At 37.0% G+C, this 15,460-nt stretch overlaps 1 protein-coding gene across 1 annotated transcript in view; it reads left to right on the top strand.

Moving 5' to 3' along the window:
- The window catches only part of ADAMTS6 (ADAM metallopeptidase with thrombospondin type 1 motif 6), a 335,185-nt gene that overhangs the window by 222,491 nt on the left and 97,234 nt on the right, over positions 1–15,460 (top strand). Inside the window, exon 15 of the mRNA XM_003265987.2 lies at positions 14,546–14,648. Coding sequence (XP_003266035.1) covers positions 14,546–14,648 — 103 coding nt within the window. The remainder of the gene's footprint in view (positions 1–14,545; positions 14,649–15,460) is intronic.

Genomic DNA, 15,460 nt, shown 5'->3' with positions numbered 1-15,460 from the left:
AGAACTTTCTTCAGTGATGAAAATATTGTATGTGTGCACTGTCCAGCCCGATAGCCACTAGCCAAATTAGCTATTAAGGACTTGAAATGTTGCTAGTGCAGCTGAAGAACAGAAATTCCAAGTTTAATTAGTTTTAATATGAACAGCCCCATGTGGCTAGTGGCAACCATATAGGACAGTACAGAGCTCGACAGTCTAGCTATGCAACAGAAAAATTCTTGTTATAAAGAAGATTGTAAATTTTATGTGTAAAATTCTCAAAACAAATCACTGTTAGCTCATAAAGGGTTCATGCCTGTAGTACCAACTACTCAGGAGGTTGAGGTGGGAGGATCACTTGAGCCCAGGAGTTTGAGGCTGCAGTGAGCTATGATCACACCACCACACTACAGCTTGGGTGACAGTGAGACCCTGACTCAAAATAAATAAATTTTAAAAATTAAATTAAAAATGAATAAATACATAAATGTAGAGAGACTTCCATTTTTGGTCATGACAGACTAGGTCATTCTAACAAAATTTTTTTTTTAATTGCTCAGTAAGATTTTTTTTTATCATTTAAAAATTAGCAAAGAACTGACAAGATAACGAAGGGGATGTCAGGAGGTCAAATTCTATGAGAAAGGGGAACATAAAAAGATAAGTAGAGCATCCAAGCACCTAAAGTACTTCTGCCCTGACGATATTGAGAGGAAGAGAAAAGATAAACTGTTCCAGTGTCGTTTCTTAAGTATTACGAAAGTTGTTCCCGGATCTCCTCCCCTGCTCCTCAGCAAATTTTTTTCAGGTTTTCAGACATCATATGCTCTCAGTCATAAGTGGGAGCTAAGCTATGAGGATGCAAAGGCATAAGAATGATGCAATGGACTTTGAGGGCTTGGGGGAAAGGGTGGGAGGGGATTGAGGGATAAACTACTACACATTGGGTGCAGTGTCCACTGCAGAATCTCAGAAATCATCACTAAAGAACTTAGCCATGTAACCAAACACCACCTGTTCCCCAAAAACCTATTGAAATAAAAAAATTAAAATTAAAAAAAAAATTTCTTCAGGTTTTATTTGCCAGGAGGTCATTGTGGCCACCCTTAAAGCAGCCATTGACAAAAGGAATGAGATTACCAGAATTGGTTTAGATTAGTAGTGATTTGCCCTAAAATGGGGTTAGGGTCACCCTTCCTGAGAGGAGATTCGTAAGCAAAATATTGAACTTCTATTAGCAAGAAAGCAGAGAGTAATGGATATTGGGTAAGCCACAGGTGTCTACCTCAGAGCTATTTTAATTTCTATCTTTACTAGTAGACGTAGTAGCCACAGAAGTAGTGGTAGTAGTAGGTGCAACTGCTGCTGTCATTTACTGAGCACTACTATGTACCAAACATATTATTGTAATCATATTCTCTTCCCCTACTGAGAGAAGTTCTCCTCCTCCTTGTCAGTAGTGAGTTGGTTTGGTGGAGTATTTTATATTTCCATTCTTTCAACATAAATCTAGAAAAACTATGATAATATAAAGTTTTGGTATAGTTTGCTCTGTTACAAACTTGCTTCTGCAACACAAATTATCTTATATTTGATTATTATTTTGTGATATTAAATGATATAGCAGTGGGAGTCAAACAACATCAGCATAGCTGAGGAGCAAAGGAAAATTGTACTGCACATGATGACCATTCACCCCACATTCTTTTTTTTGCTCAGTTTGGCCACGTGCAGCGTCATAGGAGCCCTTATTGTGTGTTTCTGCCTGTTCTTCCTACACTGGCCTCCTGTTTCTCTAACTTAGCAGACTCAACTGATAAGCTTTCCTTATTTTTTCAAGTTTTCAAAAAGATAAAATCTTACATTTACTCCAGTATTTCTTTGCTAGGAATTTGCCATGTGTTTAAAATATTGTGCTAGTATTTTATTATAATTTTTTTCTTTTGGTTTTAATGCCCTGTCTTTGAATCGTCAGCCTCTAACCCAATTTTTCCCATATGCCTGTTATTTTTAGTGTGCAATTTTGAGGAAAGAGATTTTTCATGAATGCGTGTGTGTCATATTAGAGCAGAAGCGTCTACATTTTAAAAATCTATTCTAACAGCTTATATAACCTATGGAATTTAATAATAAATCATAAAAGGTGAGGTGATTGGAGTTAAGATTGAGTAATGTGGCCATGCGTGGTGGCTTGCTTCTGTAATCCCAGCACTTTGGGAGACCAAGGTGAGCGGGATCACTTGGGGTCAGGAGTTCGAGACCAGCCTGGGCAACATGGCGAAACCCCTTCTCTACAAAAAATACAAAAATTAGCTGGGCATGGTGGTGTGTGCTTGTAGTCCTAGCTACTTGGGAGGCTGAGGTGGGAGGATCACTTGAGCCCAGGAGGCGGAGGTTGCAGTGAGCCGAGATCGCATCACTGCACCCCAGGCTGGATGACAGAGGGAGATCCTGTCTCAAAAAAAAAAAAAAAAAAAAAGAGATTGAGTAATGTAAGCAAGACTTTAGTATTTTCCAGTTAACAAAGAATAGGTGTTACTATTGGAACAGTATGGTATTATGTATGTGTTCTTTAAATTAACTTTGATGCTTTTTCTAAATGTATAATAGTTTAAATGTTCTTTTTTCCAATGATGCCCAGGTGTCTGTTATGTGTGAGCCACCCCAATTTAAAGGATTTAAAAGAATATACCTTTCTTTTATCAAACCAGCTTCCTGCCTTAGTACATATTTTACATAATTTAATACTATGCATATCACATTGAATGGTCTTATAAATAAGATTTGAAAGAAAACTTTCCAACTAGTTAAAATTAATTTGACAGTCAAGGACTAGATAACAATTCATAAGCGTTTTTGCCTTGGTCATTTGCGATCCCAAAACTTTTCTTGAAACTTAATTAGAAGTAATACAAAGAATAAGTTCAAATGATCCTGAAAGAATTTTCTAATCAGTGCTCAAAAAAATAAGATAATGTCAGATAGCCAAACAGCTGGAGAACCAGAGTTCTTTATTGCCATGAATCTTTGAGACTTGCTGTGTGTTTTCTAATGTATGCTCAAAGTGTAAGTTACAATAGAAAATAGAAAATTGGCTAGGTAACATGGCTCATGCCTGTAATCAATCCCAGCACTTTGGGAGGTGGAGGCAGGTGGATCGCTTGAGCCCAGGAGTTGGAGACAAGTCTGGGCAACATGGCAAGAGACCATCTCTACAAAAAATATAGAAATTAGCTGGGCATGATGGTGCATGCCTGTAGTCCCAGCTACTTGGGAGGCTGAAATGGGAGGATCACCTGAGCCCGGGAGGTTGAGGGTACAGTAAGCTGAGAGGCTCACTACCCTCCAGCCTGGGTGACAGAGACCCTGTCTCAACAAATAAAAAATAGAAAAAAAGAAACAGAAAAGAAAATAGAAAATCCAGAATATTAGGCTGATTCAACTGTGTTCAATAGATTTTACCTGAATTCCTTTGAAGACCTTGCAACCCATTCTACATAGCCCATGTAATATAGTAGTCTTGATCCTCTCATTTCTGTGGCTGAGTAGTTGGTGCTATGGATTACTGCATGGTTCTCATGGTTTTACATATAATGATTGTTATTAGTTATAACTCTCTGATTGGAGTTGTTAGCTTATAGCACTATATTAAAATCAAAACTAAAAAATATAATAAATTAGAAGATCAGAGGAAAAGGAAAATAATATAAATATATATAATTTAAAATATATATAAAATTGGCCGGGCACAACGGCTCACGCCTGTAATCCCAGCAGTTTGGGAGACCAAGGCGGGTGGATCATGAGGTCAGGAGTTCAAGGCCAGCCTGGCCAAGATGGTGAAACACCGTCTCTACTAAAAATACAAAAAATTAGCTGGGCATGGTTGCGGGCGCCTGTAATCCCAGCTACTTGGGAGGCTGAGGCAGACAATTGCCTGAACCCAGGAGGTGGAGGTTGCAGTGAGCCGAGATCGTGCCACTGCACTCCAGCCTGGGCAACAGAGCAAGACTCTGTCTCAGAAAAAAAAAAAAAACTATATATATATATTTATTTATTTATTTATTTATTTTAAGCAGTATGTTAAATATGTACCACAAGGTTCTTCCACTTAAAAAAGATGGGTCACGGCTGGGTGTGGTGGCTCACGCCTATAAAATCCCAGCACTTTGGGAGGCCGAGGTGGGCAGATCACGAGGTCAGGAGATTGAGACCATCCTGGCTAACACGGTGAAACCCCGTCTCTACTAAAAATACAAAAAATTAACCAGGCGTCTGTGGTCCCAGCTACTCGGGAGGCTGAGGCAGAAGAATGGTGTGAACCCGGGAGGCAGAGGTTGCAGTGAGCCAAGATCGCGCCACTGCACTCCAGCCTGGGTAACAGAGTGAGACTCCATCTCAGAAAAAGAAAAAAAAAAAGATTGGTCACAAATTTTGCTCCGAGCTTCCTAGTAACCCAAGTAAAGAGACAAATATTATCAGTTCTAAGATTCATAATGTCATGTGGTCATGACAAAAGGAGATACATCCACAACCAAAAAGGAATACTTTATTATTTTGAAGCTTTGATATTCCTCCTGTGTGGATCCCTACACTGGTGAATCAGACTGAAACATACAAGGCTCGTAGGACTCTTTTTGCTTAGGTTAATGGAGAAATTAGGACCTAGAGTCAACATAGGCCAAGTAGTCTTAAAAAGTAGCAAGCACAAAAACAGTATATCTGCAGTTTCTTTCTAATGCTGTTTTAATTTCTACCCCAAACACTTAAAAGGTATAGAAATGGTAGGAAGAGAAGAGAGCTCTTTGGTGGAAAGGGAACAGTGTTGCCATTAACTCCTATCCCTCTTAACCCAATTTCAAAGAAAAGATCCACAGAGATAGAAGAAGCAACTTATGAAGACAAAACTTTCATTCTAAGAATTTAAGAATAGATCAGAAAAGGATGTCAAGCTGTAAAATTGGCCTGCCCACTCTCAACAGCAACATAACCAGCCTAGATGCCAAAGGTATTCAGTTACTAGACTCTGAGGCTGATTAGTTGCATCAGGATGTGTTGGATGGGCAGTTTGTTTCCTGTATCACTGTTTTTCACCCTAGAAAGTCTTCAAAAGCAGCTACACAAGGACCCTTTCTTTGATATACACATTATGGTCTCCAGGCTGGAATAACAGGTAAAGACAATAGCTGCAGTAGGAACAAATTAATATACTTTACATCTTGAAGCTACTGAGAAACCAGGAGCATTTATTAAAGATATATAGGAGAACTGGATAAAATTTGGTCCTTCTATTAAGCCAGGAACTACAATAAAGTTTTTGGCATCATGAGCTAATCTAATACACATGGCCTTGTGGAACCTGGGTTTGGAGGGCAGAATTTTATGGAACTCATAATGCTTGAGAGTTCATTGGTTGAGGACACAGTTCTTGTTTTTGCACATAGAGATAAATGGTTGATTGGGTCCTGACAGTTTTTATAAATATGCAAAGGTAGAAACTAACATGATTTTCTGGCACAGCCATTATGAAAAGTGAAGACCCCAGATCTGTGCTCAATCTTCTGAAAAATGTTTGCTTAGGAGCTGCTCAAAAATATACTTTTAATTATTATGTATATGGAATCTTCTTTTTACTGGCCTAAAGAACACTGACTACTAATCAGGCATTTCTGTTTTTCTGAACAATTTTTCATTCAAATGACTTAAAACTATCATGCAGAATATTCTAAGAGGATAAAAATTGATGTACATATTATAACTATTTTAAGTAGCAGAAGTTAAAGGTTAGTGTTGTGAATACTAGACAACTTAATTTTTGTAAAGAGTAAAAATATGGCTATATAAAAGTTATAAACCAAATTTTATATCAAAGCCTAAAGAAGAAATATTAGCTACTATGAAAAGGACTTTTCCACATTTCTAAAAGGAGTTTCCTGGTGCTTAGTTGTTTTCCAAAACCAAAATGATCTTTGTATTTTTCTTATTCCATATTACTGGTGATTTGGTGTTTACTTGATAATATGATTATGATAGAACGTCTGGTGAAACATATAAGCTCTGCTTTGGCTGGGATGGAAAGGCACATTATTCTTGCATATTAAACATTTGATTTCCCTTCTTTATGCATAAAAGCTATAAAAAATATATGGAGGAAAAGGGTTTTCGAGGTCATTTGTGGTCTGTTCTAAGATTTAAGTATGGGTTATGTAGTACTTGGGTGTGTTCTCAGTCAGCTCTGCTAGAGGAGTATATTATTCAGCAATTTTTTTCCTTTTCAATGCATTGCCTAAGATCATTAAACAGTGTTTTTGCTTTGGTTGTGGCAGACAGGAAAATTATATATTTGGAAGTAAGATTGTGGTGAAAATAAAAGCATGCAGTTGGAAGTTAAATTGACTTGAGTGTGAATCCTGACTGTGACACATGTTGCTATTTGACCTTGGCAAATCACCTAACCTCTCTAAATTTCAGTTGACTCTTACATAAATAGGCTCTATGAAACTTGCAGAGTTGTTTGACAATTAAAAGAAGTAACATACATAAAACATCTAGTGCTATTTCTAGTACCTAATTGGTATTCAATACCTCATCAAATCTTCAAATCACTTTTCTGGAGAGGAAAGACAAGTATTTTTAAAAAGAGGAAACTAAAGCTTAGCAACAGGCTAGTGCTGTGAACTCTTTCACAGTAAAGAAATTTTTATTTCCACACTGGAAATTTTTATTTCCAGTAAAGCATGGAATTTCTATCTAGTGCTCTTAAAAGAGATTAAGCCCTTGGGAGGTGGGTGTGGCAAGGTAAGCTTCTCTGAAAGAATTGGGTCACGTTAGACATTGTCTTACTTCCAGTGTAACCTCACCAGATAGCTGAAAACATTCTGAAACTACACATCTTGCCCTCAGGGAGAGTTGCAGGGTAAGTGAAGACAAGGTACAGAGTTAATCCATTGATGAACAGTGTTATACTCGTGTCTTAAATTATAATTAGAAAACAAATATGTGTCAACCACTTTATTCTTATAAACATACTTTATATATGTTACTGGTAGAAGGTATCCCAGTTACCAGTGGTGAATTCCTATGGGTCTGCAGCAACCTCAATTCTTGCCTCCTCAGAAGAAAGAATACAACTGAGGGGCATAAGGCAGAAAAAGAGACTGAGGCAAGTTTCAGAACTGGAGTAGAAGTTTAGTTTATTTAAAAGGCTTTAGAACAGGAAAGAAAGGAAAGGAAAGGATGCTTGGAAGAGACTCAAGTGGGCACCGAGGTCAAGTGCAGTGTTTAACCTTCATCCTAGAACTTAATAGGCTGGCCCCTTTCTCATGATTCTTCCCTTAGGGTGGGCTGCCCACATATGCAGTACCCTCCTGCCCTTGGGAGGTGAGCATTCCCAGTGTGTTTAGGAAGTTGTACGCATTCCCATCTGAAGCTTTTCTTCCCTTTTCTGGTGGAGTGACCCTGGAAGGTCATACTCCACCATTTTGTCTCTTAATGTGCATGCCCAGGAAGTTGCTTCTCCCCGGCACTTGCATTCAGTTAACACTTTAGTGCAACAGGTGTGGACCATCAGGAAATGGCCTGTCCCTGGCGCCAGCTGCCAATTTATCACTTTTAGAGAGGCAATATGATAATTGCCAAACTGTCACCTGACATTCCTAGTGGGTGGAGGAAAGCCCTTTCCTGCCCTGCTCATGCCTATCTAACTACCTGTAACATACACACACACACACACACACACACGCACACACACACACACACGGCAAAAAACAGGAACAATATCTTGGTAATCTTTCTTAAGTTAATACGAATTTTATGGTGTATTATATTTATATATTTATGGTATATTGTATTTATTATGTTTTGAGAAATAAGGACTAGGTTTTAAGCACAAAATAGAGCTTGTTTGTTTATTTTGTGCTTTAAAAATACTTTTAAAAATTACAAAGTAAAAGTTTGTTTGTTAACCTTTTTTTGGAGACAGAGTCAGGCTCTGTTGCCCAGGCTGGAGTGCAGTGGTATGATCTGGACTCACTGCAACCTCTGCCACCCAGGCTCAAGCAATCCTCTCACCTCAGCCTCCCAAGTAGCTGGGAATACAGGCATGGGCCACCATACCCTACTAATTTTTGTATTTTTTGTAGGGTTTTGCCATGTTGTCCAGGCTGGTCTCAAACTCCTGAACTTGAGCGATCCACCCTGCCTTGGCTTCTCAAAGTGCTCGGATTACAGGAGTGAGCCATTATGCCTGACCTGTTTTTTAATGTGTTTATAAACTCGGGGAAAGAGTTTTGATATAGGTAGATGGCATTTTAATTAAATTCAGACTAGTTAAGGCATATACAAGTAACTTTAATTTTTAAAACCTGCATAAAAGATTATGGTATCAAGCATGACACTAGATTCATGTTTGTCTGGACAATGTGGGTTATCTGCCCTTTGTTTTCTTTTGCTTTAAAAGTAAATATATAGTGAAAAAAATCAGAAACTATTTGGGAGAAAAAAGAGAAGAAAGTTGAATAAAAACTGAGGTTGAGATGCTTCACTACAGGCACTGACCACTAAATTTAACTTTATTTGAATGCCCTAGTATGAATTACTTTATCAGTACTATCTGATAACTAGGGAATCAGGAAATCTATTTGCAACTTTTAAAAGAGGGTATAGAAGCAAGGCTTTTGTTAGCGTGTATGGTACCTTTGTGTAATTTATAAAAAGATGCCCATCTGGGTGAACACATAAAAATGTATCCTTTCACAGTCCCTTGTCAAATGCATGACTTGCTAAGCAGGGCAGGGGTTGGATTTCAAACTCCCTCAACAAACAGGGTACAATCTGCTAAGAATATGTTGTTTTCCTGTAGAGGAAGAAGTAAATGAAATTTTGAAAGTGTTGAAGGTTGATCTAGTGTTAACAGGGATGACGCAAGAGTGAATTTGGTATGAAAGCAAAAAGGAAGAAGCAGAAGGTGGGAAAGAAGTAGAGAAAGGAAGCAGATGAACAGAAGGCCAGTTTTGCTCAGTTTGCAATTTTCCCTGAGGCCATAGGAGTCATTCTATCTTTCCAGCCTGCATATCTTCCTTTAGAAGAGGAGAGGAAAGGAAAGGGAAAGGGACAAAGGCGTTTTCATTCTTGGCTCTCTTATCATATTGCCAATAAGAAATGATACATCATTTTCAGAATTTTCCTCATTTGCAAGACGTTTTGATGTGTATTTCTCTTGAAGGTAACAGTTTTGGGGGTATATTTTGCAAATGAAAAAAAGAAGGCACAACAACGATTGGGGACTTGCCAACATCACCCTATTCTTTGGGACAAAACCAGGATTAGAACCCCAGTAATAGAAATGCCACTGAAAAGTTTGTAAGCAGAAGCTAGATTTCTTTCTGTAGCAACTTTTAGGCCTCAATGAATTATTCTTTTTTTTAGATTTATCTACCAGTACAAAGTATTGAGTTTAGTCAGAAGGAGATACTTCTTAACAAGATAGTTGGAAGACTGTTGTTAACTTACACAGATCTCTGGGAAAGAGAGTGGTGATAAAGATGCTATTATTAATTTATTTCTTTGAAAATACTAAGATGTAAAGATGCTGAGACCTGCAGCTTTGCTCTCCAGATTTATTTGGGGCCCTGCTAGTTTGTTTTTTAAAGGAGAAGATGCTTGATGAGTGTTAGCACTAGAAGGCTGAAAATCTGTCAGGCTTTTACTTTAAATATCTGTTGCTTATGCCCACTGCTTTCTGTTATGGTTTCTGCATAGTGTCAGCATTTATTATCCTTAAGTGATTTAAAAAGCATTATTCTTTAAACGCTCTACTATTCCTAAACAAAACAAAAATGTATTTTACATAATTTTTCCTTAAGGAATTCCTCTTTCACTCTTATTTTTTCAAACCAGCATATATAATTCCAACTGAGTCTATTTTTAATCAATGCAAATTCAGAGCATTCCCTGATGGAATGAAATCAGGAAAGCAGAATACTGGCTGATGTATTCTAGAAACAATGGCATGGAATCAAGTCCCCAAGTCTACTTCAATTCCCTGAAGCCTTTCCATTCTCTATACTATTCTGTGAACACTCTGAATACACTCCTGCCTCAGGGCGTTTGGATTTACTGTGTTCTGGAAGATTCTTTTCACAGATATGTACATAAATCATTCCTTCAGTTTCTTTTCACTCTCCACTTGAATGCCACCTTATCAGAGAGGATTTCTCTGATCATACTATTTAAAACAACTTCCCTCCCACCTCACTGTCAATTTCCTTATCTTGCTTGATTTTTCTTCTTTCTCATCTCCAACTAGAGTAAACTCCATGAAAGCAGAACTCTAATCTATTTGAGTTTTGTTTTTCTGTAACCCTGCAGCCTAGATTATATCTGCCACATCTTAAGCATTGTATTAATACTTGCTAAAATGAAAAGATACTTAAGGCCTGTTCTTGCTGCCTTGTTTTAATAGGGCTAACAATAAGTTATGATGTGCCCCAAGGAAAGCCATCAAGATCCATATACCTTTCAGTTTAGGGTAAGATTTGTTCAATGTGGATCGGGAAGAAAGGAGAAAGATAATTGGGTTATAGGAAGGCAGGTTTTGACTGAAAGTAAGGAAGAACCTGCGAATAATTGCAGCTGTTTGAAAAGTGTTTGATCTCTTTTTCTGTAGATGTTTATATAGATTGTATGACCACTTTGGGGATAATTATAGAGGAAATCCAAGCATCTTATGCAAATTAGATTATGTCACTTCTAACCTGAGTTCTTAAAAGGTATGATTCTATATTGACTGAGAAATTAATAATTGAGTTCAGTTCTTCTGTGAAATGCTGCCAGACAGATATATCTATATTATGTTAACACCCTATACCAGGGGTTGACAAATTGTACCTCTTGGGCCAAATCTTATTGGTTAACTCTTTTTGTAAGTATTTTTATTGGAACACAACCATGGCCATTTATTTACATATTGTCTATGGCTTCTCTCATACTATAATGCACAGTTGAGTAGTTGCAACAGAGACACATGGCCTGCAAAGCCTAAAATATTTACTATGTGGACCTTTACAGGTAAAGTTTGACAACTTCTGCCCTAAAGCGAAAAAATATTATGTGGAAACCTATCTTTATTCAGTTTTCCAAGTAGTTCATGATGATGATGATGACGATAACTGTTGTATCAATTAAGATTTAACTATAATATAATAGACCACTCTGAATATTAAAATAGAGGGAATTTAATGCAGGAAATCGATTACATGGAATATGAGAGTCTGACTAGTTCCTTCCAGAAAGATACGTAAGAGGTAGTTTTGTCAGAGCCCAGAGGCTAGAATCACACAGCAGAAGCTGGAATCATAGGGTAGAAGAGTAGGGAGGATGGAACTGTTACCTGAAGGTGGAGCTACAAAAAAGATTCTTCTTCTGCCTGAGATGCCCAAGGCACAGAGGAAAAGAGAAAAAAATACCCTGACTTCTGCAACTAGTGCCTCCCATTACCTGAACCCAACCACAAGTCAGCTGACAAAAAAGCCTGGGAAATGGAGCTTTCAGGGTTTGTTCCCCTAAAATACAGAGCAGAGTAGAAGAGTAAGGAATGAGTGTAAGGACATCTGCATAGCTGCTAATAATTATTAAGTGCTACCTTAGGCCAGATACAGAGCTAAACAGTTTGCGTGAATATGTTGCCTAGGAAGTAAATACGAGTATTACCCCCAGTTTATAGATGAGGCTTAGACAAGTAAATTTCTCAAGGCCATGAATTAAATAAATGACCAAGTTAGAAATAATCCAGGTCTGCCTTACTCCAAAACTCTTGCTTTTATCCCTCTCATTTTACAAGTGAGAAAAAATGTAATTTGGAAAGATAAGAAACTTGCATCTGGTTAATGACAGGGCCAAGTCTAGAACCCAAATTGTTCCTATTAGGTTTTTGTACATTTTAAGGAAGCTAAAACCTGTAATGCTATTATTGTAGCATTTGGAGAGTGTCCAGAGGAGACTCCCACACTTATCGTGAAAGTATCCTTGTACGCTGAAAGTATTACTAAGCAACCTTTCTGTACCCCAGTTTACTTCGTTGTAAAATGGGATTATTAATTATATCTACCTCAAAAGAGTGTTGAGAAGGAGTATATAGATAATATATCTAAAGATCCCGGAACAGTGTGCCACTTAATAAGTACTTAGTAAATACTAGCTCGCTATTGTTAATCTTTTTATTATGCTCACCCTGAGAGTGGTTATCACAGGAAAAAAGTGGATCAAAAATGTCATGAAATGTTATCAAGTGCTTCATTAAATAGTAATATCCTCATATTGGACATTTTATTTTTCTTCCATTTAGGAGAATTGTTAGAAGATACTAAAAAATTGCATTTTTGTTTTGTTTGCCTTTAAGCAAATGGCCCTCATGATGTCTTAGTTTCTTAATTCAAGGTCTTTTTAATGTACCAGTGCTTATACATGTGAAATATCATTTCCTCTTACGCTTCTATATAGTTCATCTCTTTCATCTAGGTTGGCCTTTTTCCAACCATTCCCAATATGTGACCTTTTCCTTCCTATTCCCATGGCTTTTCTTGGCTTCATTCTTAATAGTCTCCCACTCCCCGACAAGTCCTTTTTCTTTCTTAACTAGAACAATTTCTATAGTACTTTGGTACATGCTGCAGATTTTTTTCTTAACTGATATATCCTTAGCTAATCATAGGACACATTTATATTTCACTTGTATCCAGCACATATAGACAATCTGTAACATGCTGTCATATACTGTATATATTGCTCGAGATGGTTCTTTTTTCATGGTCGTTTTTCCATTTGTGTCTTGTTTTTCCAACAAAGTTGAAAGCCATGCTTGGATGAACTTTAGGTGACTGGTGCTTTACAAATACTTAAGTGCTGTGTGAAAACTTATAGCTAGAGTTCGAATTATTTGTTTGTTTGTTTTGTTTTGTTTTTGAAATCGTTATTTGCTTTTAAAAGTAGTCTTGCTGCATGACAAAAGTCACTAACAACTTTAGTCCTTGTGTGGGATTCACTAAAAATAGCTTGAAAAGTCAAGGACTCCTTTAACCTAGAGCACTTTGAAGATCCAAAGATTAGCAGACCAGGAAAAAAAAGACCCTGAAAACATATCCTTCCAGCCTGATACACCTATTAGCCTATGGTAAATATTTTTCATTTTTTTTTAAGGCAAGCAAGAAGGTAATTTGACAAGATTAGTTGCTAGATTTGGCATTGGAATGTCATATTTTAATGTGCTAAAAACATTTTAAAATGCAGGGCTCGTAACAGAGTATGGACCTGCTGCCACTATTTTCAGAATCTGAGGCTTTGGACTTGATATGGTGAAAATTGAACTGTATTATATAGGAAGTAATGATGACCATGCAAATATATGCACATTGTGGTCTATTATTACTGCATATGCTTCAAAGTGACCATTTACAATGTACTGTCCTCAGAAAACTATATAAAGCAAACGCAGAGGTCTAAGGGAGGGTAGTAAAAAGTCCTCAAAACAATCTCTGAGTGTGCCTGTAACATACTTGTTATTTATTCCCAATTCACAATTTTCTCTAGTGACATATCCTTTTTTTTCTGTATTTAAGGAGAATATTTTCTCAGTCTTTCAAAATCAATATTTTTAGTTTTTAAGTACTACAGCTGTTGAACTTTACAAGATAAGTCAAATTAAGTCAGATCACTCAAACACTATGAGCTTTATAATTCTTTGTGAACTTAAAGGTTGAGTTTAGGATGACCCTGTGGTATATAGAATCTAGAGCTAGCTGGATTGGCAGGATTTTTCTCTTTAAAAAACTTCAGAAGCATTTCCGAACAGAAGGAACATTTCCAACTTTTAAAAACAGATAATCCTTTTTTCACTCTCTTAACATCCCTCTCCACACCTCAAACAAATGTACATGTTTTGGGCCATTTTGTATTTTATTTTCTGTGATGTTAATAAATTAAATGTAAATCTTAATAAGTCCAAATCCCTTTAATTTCAAGATGTTTATACTTGAGGTCTAGCATTTTGCCTACTTTATTCCTCATTTAAAGTATGGTTTTTGTCAAGGCTAAACAGTAAATAGCTATAGTAGTAGGAGTCCAAACCACAATTAATAGGGCTGAATGTCATTACAAACCTGCTTCTTGATTTTTTAAAATAAAGATCAGGGAGTAGCTATGGCAACTGGACCTCAAATACTGTTACCACAAAGGATTTTGTGTTTTAATTTCTTCATCTAGGTTTTATGTGTCTTTATAAGGAGATACCTGATGGACTACAAAGAGGATTATGACATGTATACAACTGTAAATTTATAGGGAAATTGTGTAATGCTTTGTTTAAATTGCCTGAATTATATCTTCTATAGTTAAGATTATAATTCACACACTTCAATCTGAATACTGATTGTAAAACAGTAAAGCAAGTGCCAGAATTATAGCCACAGAATAAGGTAGTGAGTTAATTTGATGGAGTTCGTTTTAGGGACATTGTCCCTTGCTTTTGGTATTTTCCAACAATGGTACCATTTATGATTTTATTTTATTTTAGCCATGCCCTTTGGGTTCCCGAGATTTTCGAGAGAAACAGTGTGCAGACTTTGACAATATGCCTTTCCGAGGAAAGTATTATAACTGGAAACCCTATACTGGAGGTAACGTATAACCTGACAGAGCATTCATGCTTGAGCACTTTGCAAATATCAAAGAATATACAAATACATACAAACACATGCATACATTCATGTACATACTAGTTAAAATTAGTGTTTGCCAACAAAAGCAGGGAAATGCTTATAGTACTATAAAGGCTTCATGGTTTATTTGCCTTGTAATAAGGTTTATATATTAGTACAAATGATCAGAAATCATTTCTTAAAACCTAATTATGTTTAACAAGGTATAAAATTCCTAGAAAGGATATCTGGACATCAAAACCATGTAGTATTTTTTGAGTTCTGCTTGAGGCTTTCTTGGGGTATATGTAAGTTAAATTACAATCTTTAAATGTTTGCAATTATCACCCTAAAACAAGTTATGAGAACATAAATCAGGAAACTCTGTGTTGTTGCTTAGTCAAAGGCCAAGATTATTGTTATTCTTTTTCAGAGTTAGAAAACATTTTTGCTCTTTAATTTGGGCATGTATCAGGCACTGATTGTTCAATAAGCAGAAGTATTTTACACTCCCAAAATATAAATTACATTTTGTTGAAAATTTCTCTTGGAGGCCAGGCATAGTGGCTTATTCCTGTAATCCCAGCACTTTGGGAGGCCGAGGCAGGTGGATCACCTGAGGTCAGGAGTTCGAGACTAGCCTGGCCAGCATGGCAAAACACCGTCTCTACTAAAAATACAAAAATTAGCCGGGCATGGTGGCATGTGCCTGTAGTCCCAGATGCTTGGGAGGCTAAGGCAGGGGAATCACTTGAATCCAGGAGGCGGAGGTTGCAGAGAGCACCACTGCA

This window comes from Nomascus leucogenys, chromosome 18 (genome assembly GCF_006542625.1).
Source record: "Nomascus leucogenys isolate Asia chromosome 18, Asia_NLE_v1, whole genome shotgun sequence".
In the NCBI taxonomy this organism is placed as follows: Eukaryota; Metazoa; Chordata; class Mammalia; order Primates; family Hylobatidae; genus Nomascus; species Nomascus leucogenys.
The sequence above is the reverse complement of the archived record's forward strand: the minus strand, read 5'-3'. Positions and strand labels throughout refer to the sequence as shown.